The sequence below is a fragment of the Macrotis lagotis genome, chromosome X, assembly GCF_037893015.1.
Source record: "Macrotis lagotis isolate mMagLag1 chromosome X, bilby.v1.9.chrom.fasta, whole genome shotgun sequence".
Taxonomy (NCBI): domain Eukaryota; kingdom Metazoa; phylum Chordata; class Mammalia; order Peramelemorphia; family Peramelidae; genus Macrotis; species Macrotis lagotis.
In genome coordinates, this window is record NC_133666.1 from 279,623,597 (window position 1) to 279,646,839 (window position 23,243).

Genomic DNA, 23,243 nt, shown 5'->3' on the forward strand with positions numbered 1-23,243 from the left:
CAAAGACTAGCTGTCAAGGGATGGGCAGATTTCTCCACTGCAAATTATATTCTTCGCATGAGGAGCAAGTACAGCTCCAATTTAATTCAACAGTATAATGAGGTTCTTAACATTTCCATTTGCATCAAATGGCTTGAGGTAAAATGGCTTTTACCAAACAGCAACTTTATAGCAGTCACTGAGAGATGGAAAAAAAAAAACCCAACCTATGTGCCAACTCAGAAGAGAACTGGGCCAAGATGGAAGACTCTTTAAAGGATTTGAAAGCTCCGAAGTCATCTTTGTGCTGCTGCTGATATACATGACAGTGTGTCTTCTCTCTTCCCATTCTTCCTGATAGTCATTATTGCCAAGCCACAAATATACTGGAACCCAGCTCTATTTAACCATTGTGCCAAACTTGGTGTAAGTTCTTGAACATCAGCCATGGTGGCTTAGCTTCTGAAATGCCAGAAGGACCTCATAATAAAATGGATTCATCTATCTGGCATTGTAAAATGGGAACAAGGTAGAGGCAAGTAAGAAAATATCCATAGTTCAAGACTTAGAATAGGCTAAGGATAAGGCTGTTTTTTAATTTATAAAAATGATAAGTATATTTTTACTGCTGGAAAATTCTGCTTTTAAGGCATGTAGATATTTATATTGTTATGTAAAGTTCTATGTGTTACAGTGACCATTAGAAAATTGGTTTACCTTTAGGGGGATGCACCCATTTTATGAACATAGAGATACCCTGAACAATTAGCCAAATGTGGGAAAGGCTGGTTGGCATGACACCAAAGTTATGTTAGATAGATTCTTCACAAGAAGAATTGTTCTGATTCTTCTTTTATTATATAAATATTTTATTTTTTTTCCAATTATATGCAATAGTCGTTTCTACCTATCATTTTTTGGGAAGGTTTTGAATTTTACACATTTCCCTCCCACCCTCCCTTCCCTCCCCTTCCTCCCACAGAAGGCAGTCTGATAATCTTTCCATGCTATCCATTGATCAAAACTGAATGTATTGAATTGTCCCAATCCTAAACACCATTTCTTCTCTTTCAGTCTAATTTCCTTGACCCTGTGCTATATGGACCTACTTGGATTTGGACCCATTATTTCTGAATCCAAACCACATTTTCCTATCCAGTCCCCTAGATTAACATGAAGGAAGATAATTTTACTATTCAAAGCAATGGAGGCATCCTGACAAAGAGATGGGAGGCAGCTTTTGCCAGGCAACTCAAGCCACGGTCATCACTCAATAACCACCTCCCCTCAGACCTTTATGGAGATGTCAGGACTTTGAACCCAATCTGTTATTGTAGTATGCAGTTGACTGAGAGCTCTTAAAAGTTCAGAAAACAGTTCAACAACAGATATTAAGCTGGAAAATCTTTGAGTATCAGACTCATTGACAAATTATATCTGTCACCCAAGGTCCAGTTTAGCTAAATTTACAGAGGTTTATTGTCAGAAGATGACCATCTCCTAGATGAGGAATCTTTACTGATACAATGCTCATGTACCTAAGTTCTAAGAATGGTGCCTAGTTACCTGGGGATGTCAACAGAGCTAATATATGTAAAACATTTTATATACTTCAAAGTGCTAAATAAATACTAGCTACTTAGTTTGCTTTTGACCATAGAACCTAGGTTTTTTTTGACCATTGGATTGAACTAACAATATGGAGCAAACAATGACAAAGTGGTTCTAAGACTCAGATCATGGCAAAGTTTTTTCAGAATAATATTTTGAACATAAAATAAAATAGATAGTACTATAAAAGAAAAGTACTATAAAAGAAGTAAATTCTATTGAAATATGACTATGAAAAGATAAAAAGGAAAAACCCTCAAACAAATATATCAACAAATATAATCAAACAAATCTATCCAGTGACTGGTAGATCCCAAATTAAAAATCAATGAAGTATAAAATAGTCTTTAGATTAATTGAGTTAATGTTGCATTTTGATGTATGCCATTAGAAGTTTTTTAGATAGTACAAGTTATTATAAATCGGATTAGACTTCAGAGATGAACAACATTAATCCTGGTGAGAATGAAGGAAGAGAAGAGGAGGGAACAGAAAGATGAAGAATATTCCACTGACTTTAATATCTTAATGAGATTATATAAAATAATGAACCCACAATGTACCTTGGGGCCACAAGAACATTTCTTATTTGGTATTATTGCTTTAGGACCAATGAACAGAGAATACTATTGAGGTAAAGCTTTTAATAAATAGTAATCATGAAAAGAATGGGTTTGTGGTTAATATAATAGCAGCACTCATAACCTGTTAATGACTTCTGACTCACTTGTGTAATAGTTCATGGGATAAGGAGAAGAGGGACTTAGAAATCTCATTATCTACTTAGAAAAAAGTTTTCCTCTCAGATTTCTCAGTAATTTCCTATTTCTTAAAAGTGGAAAAGTATATGGCAACTAGCATTATGGAGATTGGAGGGCATATGTATGTGTTTACCTCTTATTTATTTACTCAAGCTAGCAGTTTAAGAGAGTTCCCTGAAATAAACTTATTATTTTAACCATCTCTAAACTTGGATGTGTAGAAAGATTACATCTTTATTTTCACTAATATCTAGGTGACATTTGGCATTTCCTTCAATCATATGAAAACATTACTCTAGGCTTCTCCAAACTTTGCCAAAAGGATCCATGGACACAAAAAAGCTTAAGAACCCTTTGTCTAGAGTGATGCAGAAGAAAAAGGCCTGAGTGTAGAATCAAAAGACTTAGATTTTATTTCAGCTCCAAAACTTAATAGTTGCATGATATTGGTTTTTGGATATTAAGCTTTGGGAACATAATATTTTGAAGTAAAATTGTTAACATACCTCTGTTGCTAAGCCCAATATCCACCCACACACCCACCCACACCCATACATACAGAAATTTAACTAAACAGAATTATCCTGATATACTACCAACTTTAACATGAGAAGATAATAGTGGCATTTGTCCTTGCTACTTACAAATCCTTGCTACAAAACAAAGAAGTTTCTTTAACTTGGGCTAACGTCAAACCATTGGTTTTCTAAAAATAAAAATAATCTGTATAATGCATTCTTTATATTACATCTTTATAGGATAGTTCTGAGTTTTTTTAAACAAAATTTTATTCAAAACAAGAATATGTCCATAAAAGTTATTTTTGTTGTTCAGTTGTATCTGACTCTTTGCAACCTCATTTGGGGTTTTCTTGTCATAGAGAGTAGGGTAGTTTGCCATTTCCTTCTTCAACTCATTTTACAGATGATGAAACTGAGATAAATAGATTTAAATGGCTTGCCTAATGTCACATAGCTAGTAAGTGTCTGCGACTGAATTTGAATTCCTATTTTCTTGACTCCAGACCTGGTGGTGTATCCTCTGCATCATCTAGCTGACCATTAAATGTATAGTCTAAATAATAGGCTCCTTCTTCCAACAGTACAACCTCTTAACACTTGTCAAGAAAATGTTGGCTAAACTCTAAGCTAGAGAGACTCATTAACATCTTAAAGTCTTAAGATTTAATTTCTATCCTGATTGCAAAAAGGCAGACAGATATGTAGACATTTGCAATTCTCACTGAAACCTTCCTTCCAGCTTTCTATCTTCAAAAAATATACATTCCCTTTCTAAAGACTTCCAGGCACTACAGAGGTTGATGGGAATTCTGTGACAAGCTCTATGAATTGATCCATAGTTCTGGATTGCAGTCTCCATAAGGTTAGGGAGCATCTCCAGCTCAATGTTTTCCACATATAAGGCACTCAGTAAATATTCAATAATGATGATAATGATAATGATATGATAAAATGGGATAAAATGCAAACCTTAAAGCATTATATAAATGTGAACTATTTTTCTTGTTTAAAGAGAGAGCAGCAGGGGCGGCTAGGTGGTGCAGTGGATAAAGCACTGGCCTTGGAGTCAGGAGTACCTGGGTTCAAATCTGGTCTCAGACACTTAATAATTGCCTAGCTGTGTGGCCTTGGGCAAGCCACTTAACCCCATTTGCCTTGCAAAAAAAAAAAACCTAAAAAAAATAAAGAGAGAGCAGCTTGGTGGTGTAATGAATACAGCACTGGGCTTGGAGTCAGGAAGACCTGAGTTCAAATATGACCTCATATGTGTATTAGCTTAACCTTGTTTGCCTTAAATCACTGGATGAGGAAATACCAAAAGACTCTAGTATATTTGCCAAGAAAATACCAAAGAGTCAGATGTGACTAAACAACAAAATTAAGGGAAAGTTTCCAAGACACACTTTTCCTCAAATCAAAATCATCCATTTATTCAATAATTATTGAACAGGAGACACCCTATCAAATGCTATGGAAACTGCATCAACAATCATTCTTCAAGTGCTTACTCTGGGTCAAGGACTGTGCTTAAATTGCTTACTCTCTAGGATGTATTTCTCCTCTAAGTACTTGTTCAAGTCTAATTACTTTTTCCACCTTATCTCCTCAAATGCCCTTATCATTTCCTGATGGTAGCAATGCTGCAAACCTTCCTTAGGCAAATTCACAGCAATGGAAAAATAAAGTGCACGAATATTGAATGATGCTCAGATTATGAAATCATTCTATATGCTAAAAAGGCACGTTGGGGCTTCTGGCATGCACCACTAAAGGAAGTACCTGCATTGATGCAATGAATGAAAAATTTATGAAATCCATCAGTCAAGCACCATACTACAGATACAAATATAAATGATACAAGTTTCTGCCTTCAAGGAGGTTATGCAGTTTTCTTTTATTTTAAAAAAGAATCAGTGGGTTTAAGTGACTTCCTCAGGGGCACCCTCTAGTTAAGTGACTGAGACCAGATTTGTACTCAAGTCCTCCTGATACTAGAAGGCAGGTCTGGTGCTCTACTCATTGCGTCATCACCTAGATGCCCCAAGGAGTTTATATCGCACATAAGGGGAATAGTTGCCAGGGAAAGAAGTTTTGGTTTGAGCTATTTGGCTTGGAGGTGATGAATTGTGTTTGCATAATTAAATTGAACTCTGACAAATCATAGAGAATATGATGTTTGTCCCTTGCTTTAGGGAGGTGATGACATGACATGCATGTGAATTGTATTTCAGTGAGGGGGTGCTGTGCTAAATCACCAGTCTCATTCTCTCTTCCAGAGTATCCGGATCCAATGGCCAAATATGAATCAGGACGACTGGAGATGGTCCTGAAAGTGAGGTTAAATGACTTGCCCAAGGTTACACAACTAATAGGTATCTGAGCTAGAATTTGAACTCAGGTCCTCCTAAATCCAGGGCTGGCTAGTGCTCTATTCCCTGCACTATCTAGTTGTTCCATGAAACTTTGAGGATAAGGCCCATGTCTAGAATGGGAAACCATTTAACTTCTGCAAAGTATAACCTAGTAATCTCAAGTCACTCATGTTCTCTGGGTCTCAGTTTCCTCAACTATGAAACATGAAGGCATTGGACTAGATAGCAGCTGAGATCTTTTTCAGATAGCAGCAGAAGATCTCTAATCTTTTATTATCTATAAATCTTCTGCTAGCTTCTGCAGTGTGGTCCCATTATGAACTAAGTAAAAGAAGAGAGCTCTCTGTGGGGACTCAATTATTTGATATTTACTTTTTTTTTCTTGATTTGGTTGCTTATTTCATCAAAATTTTCATGGAAGTTCAAAGATTTTAGCAGTTTCACATACTGTGAAAGAATATTAAAAGTTCACCTTCACTTTGTAATTGATATTTGAAATTCAGATCACCTTGGAATTAAAAAATAAATTTACTTAAAGAAGCTTGTCTCCTATAAATTAAAAAAAACTTAAATTCTATGGCACTGACTTCTTTGCTAAGTACTTTATCCTTATCATTTTATTTGATCCCTTTAATAACTCTGGAAGGTAGTTACTGTTGTTGCTGCTGTCCGGTTTTGTCCCACTCTTTGTGGCAAAGATACTGGAGCAGTTTACTATTTCTTAGCTCATTTTAAAGATGAGGAAATTGAGGCAAACAGGGTTAAGTGACTTGTCCAGGATCAAACTGGTCCAGGAAGTGTCTGAGGTCACATTTGAACTCAAGTCTTCCTAATTTCAGACTCATGGTTCTATTCACAGTTCCATCCATACACCTCTTTATGAGTGTGGGATATGCAGAGGAAAAGGCTTTATAAGAAACTGCTCAGGCTCACATTTTTAAAAGAATAATGATTCAGAGGAATAAGCATTCACCTAAATGGCATGATGGAGATTACAAGGAAGGTTACTTGCCCAAATATTCCTTCTTTATTGTCATGATAGTGATTTCAGAAATTCTATCATTCTTGATTGTTTCATTCCTTTCTATTATTATTGTTTATGGCTAAAATAATTATCCCTGGGAAGTGTAGCACTATTATTACTACTATGTTTATATAAGATTATACTAACTATTTGTAATGTGGTTTCCTTACAAACTTGGGAGGTGGGTAGTGAAAATATTATTACCCTCTTTTGATAGAAGAGGGAAACCAAGGCTAAGAAGTTAAATGTGAATTTCCCATAGTTGTGTGTATACATCTCTCTCTGTCTGTCTGTCTGTCTCTGTTTCTATCTCTGTCTCTGTCTCTCTGTCTCTGTGTCTGTCTCTCTGTCTCATCTCTGTCATACACACACACACACACACACACACACACACACATATACACACACAAAAATCTTTACTTCTGTCTCTCTCCCTCCCTCCCTCTCACTCTCTCTCTCTCCCCCAACTAATTCATCTGGTAGAGTGCAACCTCTTTGAGGGCTCTACCCACTGCACCACCTAGCCACCACCAAACATATCCTTTTGAATAGCTTTGCAGATACTTTAATTTAAACTCTTCATCTGGTTTCTGGAAACTTCACTAGTGACAATCTCAATATTGTGATATGAAATAATAACTTTTATATCAGGACTATTTCTTTTTTGTGGGATCTTTTGCTGCTAGCAATTAGAATATTTTATACATGGGTAAGTGTATGTGAGGGAAGTAATATGTAGACATCAGTATCTCTTGAACCTATTGATGAATGCTATTTCAATTTTCTTGATTTAAATTCTATCAGATTACCAACAAAAGATCATTTTCACACTAAACTTTGACAATTAAAGGAAGAAAACTAGTCATAGCAGGGTGTATTTATGTGCTGAGTAGATAAGATTTCTGGAGGATGCTTCCTCTTCTCCACCCAGTGCCTCTTTTCCTCCAAAAAAAAAATTCTTTCTCTTTGGTTTTGAATTAAAGACATCATGTCCCTCAAATGAACTTCAGACATTGTTAAATAATGGAAATATTTTTGTGCAAGAGATCCTTTCAGTGTCCATCTCCCCAAAACATTCCCCAAAGGCAGTTTTCTATTCCAGCAATTTTGCTAGGACTGAATAGGTTATAAAAATGCTTTTCTGAATATGTAGCATTGGAGAAAAGCAAATATTACATAAGTACTTTTGGTGTAAAGAATTTAGACATTTTTTGAATTTAGGCAATTTTGTACTTTCCATATTTGTTAAAAGAAAAAAAATGTTTGACTCTATGCATATGCTGTCAAAGGCAAACATTTTGCTGAGTGTAGCTTAATTTTTTTTATAGGAAATATTAAATGGTGTTAGCATATTGGGAATATCTGTATTTATAAAAAAGATAGCAATATTTTTAAAGGGGGAAAAAAGTGGATCCAATAAATCCTAACACAATTGTTTTTAATTCAACATTTATGATGGGGGCAGCTAGGCGGTGCAGTGGATAGAACACCGGCCCTGGAGTCAGGAGTTCACATGTGACCTCAGACACTTAATAATTACCTAGCTGTGTGACCTTGGGCAAGCCACTTAACCCCATTGCCTTGCAAAAACTAAAAAAAAAAATTAGGATGAAATATCATCGATGCTTGCCTATCTTTTGGTATATTTCATGAGGCTTGAACCAAAGGGAATATGATTTATGTCTAAACGGGGAGGGTTGGGGCAGCTAGGTGGTGCAATGGATACTGGTCCTGGAGTCAGGAGTTCAAATCGGACCTCAGACCCTTAATAATTACCTAGCTGTGTGACTTTGGGTAAGTCATTTAATCCCAATGCCTTGCAAAAATCAAACAAAAACAACAACAACAATACCAACAAAAACAAAAACAAACAAAAAAAAAACCAAAATGGGGAGGGAAAGAAGAAAGCAAAGAGATTTCCTTGACAGCTATTTTGCTAGCTTTTTTATCTGGATTGATTGTATTGGTCCGGTTTTGCCGAAGCAACCACAGGTGGGGACCCAAAATTCAATAAATCTAGTGGCTTTTTAGAAGTGAATTAATTAATTGTTTGACTAAATATAGCCTGTGAATGATGCTGTAAATATCCAAGTAACTCTTGCAGAAAAAAAGGTTCCCCATGCCTGATTCTAGAAGAATGATATTCAGACTCAAAAAGAGAGAACTAACAAGATTAGAAGGTAAGTGAACCCTAAGGCATAGTTGCCTTAAATAGACTTAAATCTTGAAATCTAGATGAATTCAGACCTGGGTACCAGGAAAGAACCACTGTTCATAATATTGAGGAATTGAGGATGACAAGAAAGATAGAAGAAAACTGGAGTAGTGCAATGTATTCTGAGGCTTTTGGGAATTCCTCCATTGCACAGCAGATGTTTTAAACAGGTGTTCATAAGATTTAAAATGTAGAGAGGAATTGGTTACTCAGAATTTTAGACCTAGTAGCTTCTGTATAGGCCTGGAAAGTTAATCCTTAAGGTGAATAAGGGAATGGTGGACTTTTAAATAAGTACTATGAAAGAGGTCAATTCAAGGAAATTTACTGCTAAAGTTATAATTTCTGTCAGGAAAAAAATGGGATTTATTTTTAGAAGGAGGCCTTCATTCCTCAAAGGGTATCACTTAGGCTCTTTTTTCTGTCTATTTATAAGGCTTATCCAATCTAGCTCCACCTGTATTTATATATGTGTATGTGCGTATACATGTGCACAAGATATGTGCATACATGTATGCACATGTATTTATACACATACGTGTGTCAATTGCACCTAAATTTATATATATATATATATGTATATGTATCTTATAATTTTTGGTTGTTATTTATATGTGTTCAACTCTGTGTGAACCCATTTGGGGTTTTCTTGGCAAAGATACTGCAGTGGCTTGTCATTTTATTCTTTAGTTTATTCTTCTCTATCTCACAGATGAGGAAACTAAGACAAACAAGGGCTAAGCAACTTACCCAGGGTTACAAAGCTAGTAAGTGCCTGAGGCCACATTTGAACTCAGGCCTTCCTGACTCTGTAGTACTCTATCTTTCCTATAAACTAGGGACTTGAATTTAATTGAATTGAGATATGTGGAAATGTAAACTGTGCTTTGTAAGATGTGGACCAAAAAAGATGGATAGGGCCAGAATAGATGAAAAACAGAAAGAAAAAAGAACTCTATGTATAAGGATATTTATAGCAGTTTTTTTTCTGGTGGTAAGGAACTGGAAATTAAGGAGATACTATCTTGGGGAATGGCTGAACAAATTGTGGCAAGTGATTATGATGAATGTTTTTCTCTATGTTGAGCAGGATGCTCTCAGTAAAACCTGGAAAGACTTAGAAGAGCAGATTCTAAGGGAAATGCATTGTAAACCAAGTAACAGCAATATTTTAGGATGATCAACTGAATGACTTACTGTTTCTCAACAATGCAGTGACTCAAGACAACTATGAAGAATTTATGATAGAGTACTATCCATCCCCAATGAGAGGGCTGATGGTATCTGAATACATATTTAAGCATACTTTTATACTTAAAAAAAAGATGGATAGGGATGAATACTTCTCTGGAGAGAATATTATACTTGTCAATTTAGGGAAACGTTTACAGTGATCTTTTAATTGCCAAATGTAAAGGCCTTTTCTTGGTCCTCACATCCCTCTTGCAGCCTCTGACACTATCAGATCACTATATTTTGTTTGGTTTTCATGGCATCTTTCTCCTAGTTCTCCTTCCTGTTTTACCACTCTTTCTCAATTTCTTTTGTTGGATCTTCAATGCAGGAGATGCCCACCAACTGCAGGTGTCTGGATTTTCTCCCCCCCACCCCCATACTCTTTTGTTTGGTAATCTTATTAGCTCTTATGATTTTGATTACAATCTCTCTGGAGCTATATCCAGCCCTAAGCTCTCTCCTGAATTTTTGTCACATATCATCAACCTTTTAGAAATAATTAATTGGGAGCTCTATAGGCATCTCAAACTCAACTTGATCAAAACAAAATTAAGCTATCTTTCCCCCAACTCTCCTTTTCTGAATTTTTCTATTACTGCCATCCATCCTCCCAGTCACCCAGATTTATAATCTCAATACTAACTTCAACTCTTCCTTTCTTTTTAAAAAATGTATTTAACTTTTTCCATATATTTTTGTATTTGTTATTTCTTCCCTCCACCTCTCATTTGAATAATAAAATTTGAAAAATAAATAAAAATAAAACCTTCAAAACATAGTCCAGTAAAACAAATTCCCACATTGGTCATTTCTGAAAATGTATGCTTCATTCTGCATTTGAAGTGTATTGCCTCTTTGGCCATAGGTGAGTGCTATGTTTCATTTTTAGTCTCTAGAAGAATGGTTTATCATGTATATGATAGAGTACCAAAATCTTTCAAAGTTATTTTTCTCTATAATGTTGTCATTATCTAAATAGTTCTCTTAGTTTTGCTTATTTAACTTTACATTTGGAGAGATCTTCCTAGTTTCCTCTTACTCTTTCTATTTCATCATTTCTTATGGTACAATAAAGTTTTATTACATTCATATACCATAATGTGTTTAGCCATTTCCTAACAGATGTGCATCCCTTTGCAAGTTTTGGTTATTAAGAGCTGTTATTAATATTTTTGCATGTATTGATCCTTTTCTTCTTTGATGTCTTGGGAATATAAGTCTAGTAGCAGTAGTGTGAGGGGAAGAGTATCAAAGGGTATTTACAATTTAATAGCTTTGGCGACATAGTTCCAAATAACTGTAATTCTCAGTGTGTAGAACAGGGCCTGGAATATAGTAATATCTAAATGCTTGTTGACTGTCTCTGCCAGGCACCGGGGAAATAAAAGCAAAGCTGAAAGTCCTGCCCTCAGGGAGCTTTTACTCTAATTTTCAACACAGTTCTCAACAAATTAAACATGAAATCAGCATTTACAATATTTATAACATATTCATAGACCCTAGCCTACAACCTTCTAAGAGAGGTAGAGCTATCTGCTCAGCAATGTGAACATATTATTAGACTTAACAGAAGACAAGACTTAATTGTAAACCAAAGGGGGCATTACTGGAAGACAATTTCTAAGTAGAACTTCATGTAAAATCCATTAATACAAAAAATATATTAATAAGATTGGAAAGGATGAGAAAGTGGGAAGGACAGGAATGGGGTCAGGAGTTTTTCCAGGAGAAGACTGCACAAAATCTTTCTAGCTTTCAAATTTTCCTAAACTTGCCTGAGCTTGCCAAAAGATTTTTTTTCAGACAGCCCATGCCCTATCTGTATCAAGAGGGCATGTCTTGAGGAGTAGAAGTTATCGAAATAAAAAAAATGCACTTAACAAGTCCCAAAATTCAGCTGTCTTCATTAAGGATTTATTGTAAATCTGTTTATGGGAAACAAAACAAAAATAAAAACAAAATTTACTACTAAAAAAGAAAATGAGGTAGTCAATTTCAATGGTTTTTTTGGGTCTTAAAGTGTAGTGTTAAGGGGCCTGTTTTCTGGATACTATTGTGCCTTCCTTAATCCTCCATGTTTGGAGAACTAAACCAGGATTTAATTCCCTTAAAACTTTTTTTTCAAGGAGAAATAAATAAGACAAAGGGGAACAAAGTAAGCGATGCCTTCTCTCTTACAGTCAATGGTACAGATTTCAGCCCATTATTCTGCCACAGAAGCTTGGTCTGAGGGAAAAGTGTGGGATTTTGACAAAGCCCTTGAAATGAACCTATGACTGACCACTTCTGACACTGGCTAGCCAAGTGAAAGGTTAAGAAGAGGATAGGGAATGGATCTGAGTTTTTATTGAGATAGCAATCTCCCACATGAGCAAACCTCTTCTACCAATAAAGATTGGCACACTTTTTACAACTTAAAGTCTTAGAGAGTTGTCTAAAACAAAGGTGTTAATTACTGACCCATAAAATTCCCAAGTATCAAATCAGATTGTCTGATTTTAATGGGTTGATATATATTAATAAAAAAATATCTAAACTCTTGTCCTTCCCTGATACCTTGTGTCTTCCTGCTTTCCAAATCCATTCCCACAAATGAAACCCCTACCCAGGAGAGGTTGTATTTGGTGACTTTAGAAGTCATAAAGTCAAGAGAACTCATCTTTCTGAGTTCAAATTTGGCATTAGATACTTTTTATGTATGTGACCCCAGGCAATTCACTTAACCTGTTTGCCTCAGTTTACTCAACTGTGAAATGAGCTGGAGAAGAAAACAGCAAACCATTCTGGTTTCTTTGCCAAGAAAACCACAAATGGGGTCATGAAAAGTTTGACACAATTGAAATGACTTAACAACAATATCAATAAAAATTAATGTGAGGTTTTCTTAAGACAATATGCAGTTTAGAGGGATCCTTATGTATGATTGGTGATCCCTGTTTCTGTCTGAGGTCTTCCAGATGTTGAGCCTAGCTCTCTCTATATACACAGTCACATTATCTATGTAATACCAGTAAGATTCTGTATTTAAGGGAGTCAGTTTGTATTCATGGAGAACTTAATGCTTAATATACAGACATCAAAACAAAGGTGAAAATGAGGATCATGCTAACCTGGACTTGATCAGTAGAGTCCTTTCTGTCCAGATTTGGTAAATGCTACAGTACATATGGGGTCTAATTAAAAGCTCACATAAACTGGTACAATTCTTTTTCTTCCACCAATTTAAAAAAATTATTTAAAGTTTTGATTTCCAAATTCTATCCCTCTTTTTCTCCTCTCCCCTTCACTCCTGTTCCCCCTCCACCCCCTGCAATGGTAAGCAATCAGTTACAGGTAATACCTGTGGAATTATGTAAAAGATTTTCATATTAGTCATTTTGTGCAAGAAGACTTGAATAAAAGAAAAAAAATGAGAATAAAAAATAGCATGCCTCAGTCTGTATATCAGTTCTTTCTCCAGAGGCAGATAGTATGCTTCATCATTTGGGATTATCTGAGAAGAGTTAAGTCATTCACAGTTCTTCATTGAATAATATTGCTTTTACAGGGTACAGTGTTCTCCTGGTTCTGTTCGCATCACAGTGCATCAGTTCCTATAAGTCTTTCCAGGGTTTTCTGAAATCATCCTGCTTGTCATTTCTTATAGCATTATAATATTCCATGTCATAGCTTGCTTAGCTATTTCCCAAATGATGGGTATCCCTTTGATTTCCAATTCTCAGACACCACAAAAAGAGCTACTATAAATATTTTTTGGTACAAATGGGTCATTTTCCCTTTTGGGGGGGTTGTCTTTGGGATGTAGACTTAGCATTGGCATTGCTGGAACAAAGAGCATGCATATTTTTATAGCCCTTTGGACATAGGACTAAATTGCTTTCCAGAAGGATTGGATCAGTTCACAATTCCAAAATGGAACAATTCTTTGGGTACACAAGAGTTGAATAATGTACAGACTCATTAGTTATTTGAATGCTCACTTCTACCTCCCCTCCTAAGAGTTCAATTCCCCTCCCATCTTGAGAGTAAAATCCATTAAGCAATTGTGCCTTTGGAATTGAAGGCAAACAAATAATTTTCATTTCTTGCATTTACTTCAACTAATAAGAAATTCTGTTGAAAAGTTCTACTTTAAAAATTTTCAAATGCATTTGACAGGAGGCAATTGACCATAAATGGAGCTAACTCTACTCCTGACACATGTTTTTTTCACTAGGATTTATGGATTAGTATGGTATGTCTGACCTGAATTCTCCTTGCTCCCAAGCAATGGGTACCTTGAATCTCCCCTCCTGCCATGTCCTCATTAGACTTGTCTTTATTCAGGGACCATTCCTCTGAACACAGCTACTGTGTGGAAAGCTGTTTGCTGAACCCAATGCCAAGCTAAGGCTTTTTTCAGTTGCACATTTTGTGCTTTCATTCAACTTTGGCCTGGTTCCCAACCCTCTGGGCCAGCTGTGCAGCTCTTCCTGGCAAAGGGGGGCAGGGGGTGGGCCTTTGAAGTCAGTAGAAGCCTGGGTGAGGAGGGATGAAGAGCAGGCTGGCTGAAAAGATCACAGAAGAGAAACAAAGCCCCTGAGGGTCTGAAGACCTGAGAAAGGACTTGGATCTTGGATGGGGAAGGGAGGTAGATCCAGAAATCCTTTCTCATTGTTTGCCACTTCAGTAAAACAACTTTCAGAACCACTGTATGACAGCCTGTGACACCTGGACCAGCCTATAAAAATAGCATGGGGATGAAAAATCTCTCCTAATCTGGGTCTTGGAACCCTGGTTTGAGAAAACATACCAGGGGCTATGAGAACATTCTGACCAAGGTATCAAACAAGAAGAAAAAAATAACTATCAGTTCAAAGTAGCAGCATGATTTGTAACTGAAAAACTAGAACCTATATACCCAAACTCAAGGGTGGGGTATCAAAAGAAATGGTTTTCCATTAGTATAGTGGATATTATTTTTCAATTGAGAGAGAGACAAGTATGAGGAGGATAAAGAAATACGGAACACTTATATGAAACAGTTCAGAGTAAAGAAAGCAAAACCAGGAGATTAGTATATCCAAAAGCTAATAAACAAATAGAGACAATAGAAAGAAAGGTCCCAAAGGGGTGGTAACTGAACTGTTATTCAAAAAATGTATATTTTAAAAATTGGTTGTAAATCTAAATTATTGTTTAAAGTTCATTCAGTTAAAGACATAATGGGAAAAGAATGTCCAACTGGAAGTCTAAAGATGTCAGTGGGAGCCCCATCTCTGCCGCTTGCTAGTTGTGTGATCTTGGGAACTCTCTCTCTCTAGGTCTCAATTTCCCCATCTGCAAAATGATGGTAAACGTAGTTGTTGTAAGACTAAATGAGTTACTGTGCATGAAGACATTTTGTAACTCTACGGTCCCATACAAATATCAGCTACTAGATAGAAACTCTCTGGACCATGTTTCATCCTCATCACTCATATATGAGGGCTCCATGACCTTTTTCTTTGAGCATTTTATTTTATACCATTCAAAAGGATAATCTAAATAAATGAAATAAACCCAGTGGCTTTTATAACTAAAAAAAGATTTTATACTATATTATTAATGAACTTCTCAATGGACATATTACTATTTATGTGTAGAACTTCATCCCTTAGATTCATTTAAGCCAAAAATAAATTTTGAATTCCTTCTGCATTTTCTCTCTTGGCATCCCTAAAGGGTCCAATTCATACACCATTTTCCCCCTCCTTTCCACACAACCTCCATTACAAACTGTTAAGTTGGGAAGCTGAGACAAACTCTCAAGATCTGTCAGATAATCATTTGATTCTTTCTTTGTTTCCTTTATTATGCTGTCCCATGTAATTCTGAGACTGATACTAATAACTTTTTCCTTTCTTCTTAATAGCAATTATTCCTGTTTAGGTTTATGGGGCTTATGATTAGTTTACTTTTGTGAGGTATCTGCTTCTTCATGAAGGAAATTAGGGTGAAAGAAATCAAGTGACCTGGAGTCAGGAACATCTGAGTTCAAGTTCTACCTCTGACATTTAATGGTTGTAAAACCAAAGATTACTTATTTAATCTCTTAGTTCCTCAGTCAACTTTTTAAGACTATCAGTTGAGTCAATTGTTTGGAGAAAAAAGCAACTATGGTGAAGAAATCACAGGTCTTTAACTTTTTACTTATTGTTTTATGTATATATAAAAAAAGTAGCAGGGTAGAATGAAAAGAACTGGAGCTGGAGAACCAGGTTGAAGCCTAGCTCTTTTACTAACTAGTTACCTATTTGACTTTGGGAGTCACCTCCTCTTTCCAGCCTCAGTCCCCATCTCTCTGAGTGGGTTGGTTGGTGATCTCTAACATCTCTTCTAGTTCTTATGACTTCCTTTAGATGGTCCAGGAGACCCTGGAGATCAAGGAGGCAGAACCATTATCTTGATTTTAAAAAACAACAATAAAATAAAACATACATGCAAACAAGAGCTAGAATGCTGTATGGCTGTCAAACACAGGGCTAAGGTATACTAACAGATAGAACAAGCTATCCACAAGGTCAGATTTCATCAATATTTGGCTGAGAGAAGAAAGGTGGAGAATTGTGGAGACAATTTGGGGAGCAAGATTCTTGGAGTATTGATCTTCCTTCCCTCCTTCTTCATAACTCTATACACTTGTGCTTGAATGAGTACATTTCAAGCTTAAAATAGATAAATTTGAGGTGGGGGGGTTGTCAAAGTATCGTGCATTTAAAGCTGAATGATTATATGCTTGGGATTCTTTGTTTTATAGAAGTATTCATCAGAAGATTTTTTTAAACTAGTTCACTTGGGTGTTTGTTTATAGGTCATTTATTAACTATTCAACAAAGTAACTAGGGGACAGAGAATCAGACTTAGGGATCACTGCTGGTTGAATATCAATCAGAAATGAAGATAAAATATCTTTGATGTTATAATGGAAGTCAATGGGAAAATAGAGGTTCATAATTTTTTTCTAAATAATCATTCCTAAATATGTGCTTATATTATATACATAGCTATGATTATAGAAATACATATATAACCATATCTGTATATATATATATATATATATATATATACATACATTTCTTTCTATTTATTAATCAATTTGACAGCAAGGGCAGGTCACTTAAAAATTCTCAGTGTCATGCAGCTAACTAGGACTAAAATTTCAGAGTGAGTGCTCATCTTGATTGGAAGAGTTTTTTCACTAGAAGTTTCCCAAATGAGAAGTGTTAAACATTACAAACTCTACTCTCAACTGCCCTAACCAGATTACAATGTAATTGAGAAATATTTAATAAAATACTTGAATATGCAATAAAATATAGATAACATTACATTTAAAAACTAAGTTGGCATGATGCTGATAGAAACCCTTATGGCCCAGTTCCTATTTGACACTAATTGCCTTTCAACAACAGAATCTCAGGTCTGTATTTATTCACCTCTTAAACCTACCCTTTCCCCAAATGCTACAATAATATAGCAAAGTACAGACAGTCTCTAATTTATAAACAAGTTTGTTCCAAAGTTTATAAATAATTTGGCACTCAAAATGAAAGCTATAATCTGGAATCCTATAATTTGCATTTATGATTTTATAGGTATGAATACTCTATCCATCAATAAATACTCTAGTTTCAGGTTGATTAATTTTTCAGTGATGAAAATCTTATAAAGACCATCTGCTATATTAAAGGAGGAGTTGTAAACTATATCCATGGAGGGAGTACTCACATCTGTCAAACTGATACTTTATATTTAGAAATACATTATATTAGGACAGCTAGGTGGCATAGTGGATAGATCCTGGAGTCAGGAGGACTTGAGTTCAAATCTACCCTAAGACACTTAATAATTGCCTATCTATTTGACCTTGAGAAAGTCACTTAACCCCATTGCCTTGCAAAAAACAAAAACAACCCTCCAAAAAAGAAATGTTTTACTGCTTTCTCTTTTTTCTCCAAAGTGCTTTCATAGAGATCCATATCTATTTATCTATCTATCATATCTATCTAATCTATCTATCTATCCATCTATGTGTCTTTCTGTCTGTCTGTCTATCTATCTATCTTATGATATAGTGGAAAAAGCATTCACTTAACATCAGAAGATTTAGAAGAAAATCCTGACTCCTAACATCAGAGGATTTAGATGAAAATACTGACTCTAATATTTATTGCCTATGTGACTTTGGGCAAGTCACAACCTTCCTGAGCATTACTTTCCTAACATGTTAAATTGAGGTGTGGTGCTAGTTGGCCTCTGTGATTATAGTTTTTCCTCACAATAATGTGATTATTAAGTATCAGAAAAAATGAGATACAAATTAGTCAACTCACAGGAAGTGAGTTGTGATCAGAACCCAAGGACCTAATTCTTAATTTAATACTCTTTCCATTACCACCTCTTTTTTTCTTACTTTCATTTTTGGAGTAAGTCAATGATTTCTTAATCCCCCTGGAAATTAGGTTGTGTAACAAAAATGAACTATACCAAGTGGGCACAACCCAGTCTTAAAGTTCTTCTAAAAAAAGAAGCAAGAAAAATGTTTTATATCTTATCTCTAGCCTGTTTTTGCTTTTCCTGTGAACTCCTACTTCCTTGAGTTTAGCACTGACTGCAAAGGGAAAAAATGGTTGGTTTCACTGAAGTGCAACAGACAAAATATTTTTGCAGCCAGACCCAGAAACAGAATGGAAAAGAAGAAAAATATTGCTCTCTGCCCTAAGACAGGATGATCTCCAGGCACCTATATGTGCCAGTGCTTTATTTAAGAAACAGAATGGGTCCTATTGCTGCTTTCCTATAACAACAACAAACAAGGATGGGTGAAAGAAAAAAAAACTTCCAAATGTAACCTTTCATCTTTTATTTATGCTCATTTTCTAAAAAGCCATATGTTCTGTTTCTCTCTCTTTTTTTTTTAAGCAATTAAAGAAGCAAGGGATGGGCTTATAAACAGTCAAGGGTTAAAAAAAGGGGATCAAAACAACAACAAAAGAGAGGGCAAACTCATGTCAGCTGATCCCATTTCCTGTGTAGCAGGCTTGCTGGACCCTGTGGGATGGTGAGATATTTCTTTGGCTGGGAGTTTAGCTACATAGGACTTCAGTGGGTGTTGCTGCTTCACTGAACAGTAATGGGAGCTGACTTTATAAATGACATTTTATAGTTTACAAAGCACCTTAGCTATATCTTCTCATTTGAGTTCTACAACAACATTGCATAACATGCAAGGCAAAAATGAGAATCCCCCATTTTACAGATGAGAAGACTAAAGTACACAGAAGTTAGTGACTTTCTCATGGTCAAACAGTGGTGATGACCTCAATATCTTTTGACTTCAACTCTATGCCGCTTCCTCAGAGACTATGTTGCACAAGCCCAGTGATAATGCAAGTTCTTCAAAGAAAAAGAATATTTTTCCAAGTATAGGAACTTGTACTTTAAAAAGTTTATTCAAGGGGAGGCTAGGTTGCACAGTGGATAGAGCACCGGCCTTGGAGTCAGGAGTACCTGAGTTCAAATCTGACCTCAGACACTTAATAATTACCTAGCTGTGTGGCCTTGGGCAAGCCATTTAACCCCATTGCCTTGCAAAAACCTAAAAAGTAATTTAAAAAGTTTATTCAATACTGTTTAATTGAACTGAATAACATTAATAATTTCAATTTATGATGACCAGAATTGATGAATAGTGACTTTAAGTATGTGCAAGTTTAACTTTACCTTCAGCCTACATTTATTATGCACACAATAATGTGTAGCATACTGGGCTGAGTTAGGAGATAGCTAGGTGGCACAGTGGATAGAGCACCAGACCTAGAGTCAGGAAGACTCATTTTGCTGAATTTAAATCTGACCTCAGATATTTACTCAATGTCACTCACTTAGCCCTGGTTACCTCATATATATAGATGTAGATATTCATCTATGTATATATGATAGCTAACACTTAAATAGCTCTTGGCATAGCCAGATGCTATGTTAAGTGCTTATAATTTTTATCTCCTTTGATCTTCGCAACAACCCTGGGAGGTAGATGACATCATTGTTCCCATTTCAGATAAGGAAACTGAAGCAGAGGTTAAGTGACTAGCTCAAGGTCACACAACTGGTAAATATCTGAACTATATCTGAATTGGCATTTCCTGACACCAGGCCCAATCCTCTATCCACTGCATCATTTAGTGATTCAGGCACAAAAAAGCCAAAAATTTTAAAATGAGATAACGAAATGAAATGGAGAAGTGATAAACAAAATACTTGGTGAGAAACAAGGTGGAGGATAAGAGAAGAATTTTACTAACTGGAAGCCTTCATGAAGGAGTTGTCATTTGAACTGAACTTTAAGATTCAAGTAGAATTTCAATAGGTGCACTAGAAGGAGAGGGGAAAGAAGCTAGGCCATTGTTGTAAAGGCAGGAGTGTCAGGTAATGGAACAGGCGGTTCTGGTCTAAGGAATGTGAACTTTATTTGGCAGGTGATGAAGGAACCAAGAAAGAGTTTTTAGCAGAAGGTCATAATAGATTTGTGCATATGGAGAATTAATCTATCAATGGAGGGAAAGAGGGATTGGAGGGGAAAAAATGAAGGTTCAGAAATGTATTAAAAGGCTATTGAAATAATTCAAGTAGGTCACAAAGAGGACAAGAATGAAGGCAGAATAGGAGACAGAATCAATAGATTGTAACAATTGCCTAGCTATTAGAGCTCAGGAAGAGAAGAAAAAAATCAAAGATGACAGCACAGAGTTTTCAAATTTCTGTGATTAAATGAATAGTATTCTCCATTTAGAGGAATAGGAAAGTCAATAGAAGGGATATGTTTTAGGGGCAGAATCATAAGTTTAGTTTTGGATATGGTAAATCTGAGGAGTTATTTTTGATATTCAGCTGAAGATGTCTCATAGGAAAGTGAAGATGCAGGTATAAAATAGTTGTTTTCGAGGAATCCCAGGGTTGAAGATACATATTGATAAGCCATCTGTATAGAGATGAACTATAGTTGAAGTAATGGAAATGAATACCCTCTCCCAGGGAGAGAATGGAGAAAAAGAAGAGATATCTGAAGACAGAATCTCAGGAGAATAGCAACATCATTCCAACTCTTTGTGAACCAATTTGGGGTTTTCTTGGCAAAGATACTGGAGTGATTTGCCATTTCCTTCTCCAACTTATTTTACAGATGAGGAAACTGTGGCAAACAGGATTAAGTGACTTACCAGGCTCACAGAGCTACTAAATGTCTGAGGCTAAATTTGAGCTCAGTGACTCCAGAGGAAGGCAAAGAAGGAACAAATGAAGAGGCAAGAGGGAAGTTGGGAGAAGCCATTCAAATTAGGAAGGGGGAGAAGTTGGATTAATAAGAGGGGTTACATGGTAAAAAAGATCAAGGAGAATGAGGGATAAAACAAGACCAAAGGGATTTGGACCAAAAAGAAGTCACTGGTGACTTTTGAGAAGATAGTTGCAATTGACTTATGGGAAGCGATGCTAGTAAATGAGATGTTGAGGAATGACCAATTAAAAATGAGAGTACTAATTGTAGATTATTTTTCCCAGAAGTTTGGAAGTAAAAGAGAGGAGAGAGATGGAATGGTTGTTAATGGGGATGAACTGATCAAAGGAAGGCTTTTTAGAACTGGAGTGTTGAGAACGTTTCTAGGCAGGTGAGAAGAAGCTAGAGAAGCTAGACAAAGATTTCAAGATCTGAACTAGTATCCTGAGAGTCTTTTTTGTCAGTTCTAAATCCCAGAGAGGGTTGCAGACTGTTCCCCATTGCTACTACTCAGCTCTTTCACTACCATTCCTACCATTCAAGTCTATGTCTTGAACTTTCTTTTCTTTTTTTTTTTTTGACCATCGATATTCTTTGAAGAGCTCTCCAGGGTGATCCTGAAGTGGATTTACTTCAATGATCCCCAAGGCAGGGAAAGAATGCTTATTTCTCTAACCTACAAAGGCCAGGATGCCAGGCAGTCCTCAAACTCCCATTAGTCATGAAAGAGAGACAATTGGAGGTAGGTGCTGAGGAGGTTTGAGAAAGAGATGTCAGTTCTTGTCTCTCTCCTATCTTTCCCTTGCCCCCATGTCTTCAGTTTCTCTGATGGCCTTTGCTAATATGTCTATGAATACCAGAATCAAGAATACTGAAAGCATGGTTGTAAAGGTAGAGATGAATGAGATAAGGTGGCAAATTTAAATTTTTTTATTAATAAAATAAATCATTTAGTAAAAATCAACCTTAGAAAAAAACCAGTGATGGGTAAAATTGAATCATCTGAGAAAACAAGTCTATTTAAAATATTAAATGGTGGCATTATTATTATCATCATCATCATCAATAAATATTTATTAGGTTTCTACTATGTTCAGGAACTATGCTAAGCATTTGAGATACAAAAAGAGATAAAGGACAGTCTCTGCTCTTGAGTAGTTTACAATCTAATGGAGGAGACAAAGGCAAACAAATAATGTATCACCTTCTTTTGCCAGACTGGAATAAGCATAGGTAGAAGGAAGGGAAGAGAGGAAGAAAATAAAAACTTCTATGGGACCAGACACTGTATTGAGTGCTTTACAAATATTTTCTCATTCAATCCTCACAGGTGGGTGATATCATTATTTTATAGTTGAGAGACCTGAGGCAGTTTAAGTGACTTGCCCAAGGTCACACCACAAGTGCCTATGATCACATCTGAATGCAAGTCTTCTTAAACTCCAGGCTTCACATTCTATCCACTGTGCTACCCAGCTGCCAGGAGATAGTTTCTTTTTTTTCTTTTTCTTTTTTAAATTTATTTTTATTAAAGATATTATTTGAGTTTTACATTTTTCCCCCATCCTGCTTCCCTCCCCCTCCCCACCACAGAAAGCACTCTGTCAGTCTTTACTTTGTTTCCATGTTGTACCTTGATCCAAATTGGGTGTGATGAGAGAGAACTCATATCCTTAAAGAGAAGAGACGTCTAAGAGGTAACAAGATCAGACAATAAGCTATCTGTTTTTTTTTTTCTAAATTAAAGGGAATAGTCCTTGCACTTTGTTCAAACTCCACAGCTCTTTATCTGGATACAGATGGCACTGTCTTTTGCAGACAGCCCAAAATTGTTCCCGATTGTTGCTCTGATGGAATGAGCAAATCCTTCAAGGTTGAACATCACTGCCATGTTGCTGTTAGGGTGTACAGTGTTTTTCTGGTTCTGCTAATCTCACTCAGCATCAGTTCATGCAAATCCCTCCAGGCTTCCCTGAATTCCCATCACTCCTGGTTTCTAATAGAACAATAGTGTTCCATGACACACATACCACAGTTTGCTAAGCCATTCCCCAATTGAAGGACATTTACTGGATTTCCAGTTGTTTGCCACCACAGACAGAGCTGCTATAAATATTTTTGTACAAGTAATGTTTTTACCCTTTTTCCTCATCTCTTCAGGGTATAGACCCAGTAGTGGTATTGCTGGGTCAAAGGGTATACACATTTTTGTTGCCCTTTGGGCATAG

General features: G+C 36.1%; 1 protein-coding gene across 6 annotated transcripts in view; it reads right to left on the bottom strand.

Moving 5' to 3' along the window:
• The window catches only part of GHR (growth hormone receptor), a 265,472-nt gene that overhangs the window by 111,160 nt on the left and 131,069 nt on the right, over positions 1 to 23,243 (bottom strand). For 4 of the 6 annotated variants that reach the window (XM_074207497.1, XM_074207500.1, XM_074207499.1 and 1 more), the window contains one exon: positions 15,991 to 16,114. The exons of the other annotated variants lie outside the window; for them this stretch is intronic. In XM_074207497.1, the coding sequence (XP_074063598.1) occupies positions 15,991 to 16,114 (124 nt within the window). The remainder of the gene's footprint in view (positions 1 to 15,990; positions 16,115 to 23,243) is intronic. 6 annotated transcript variants of the gene reach the window in all.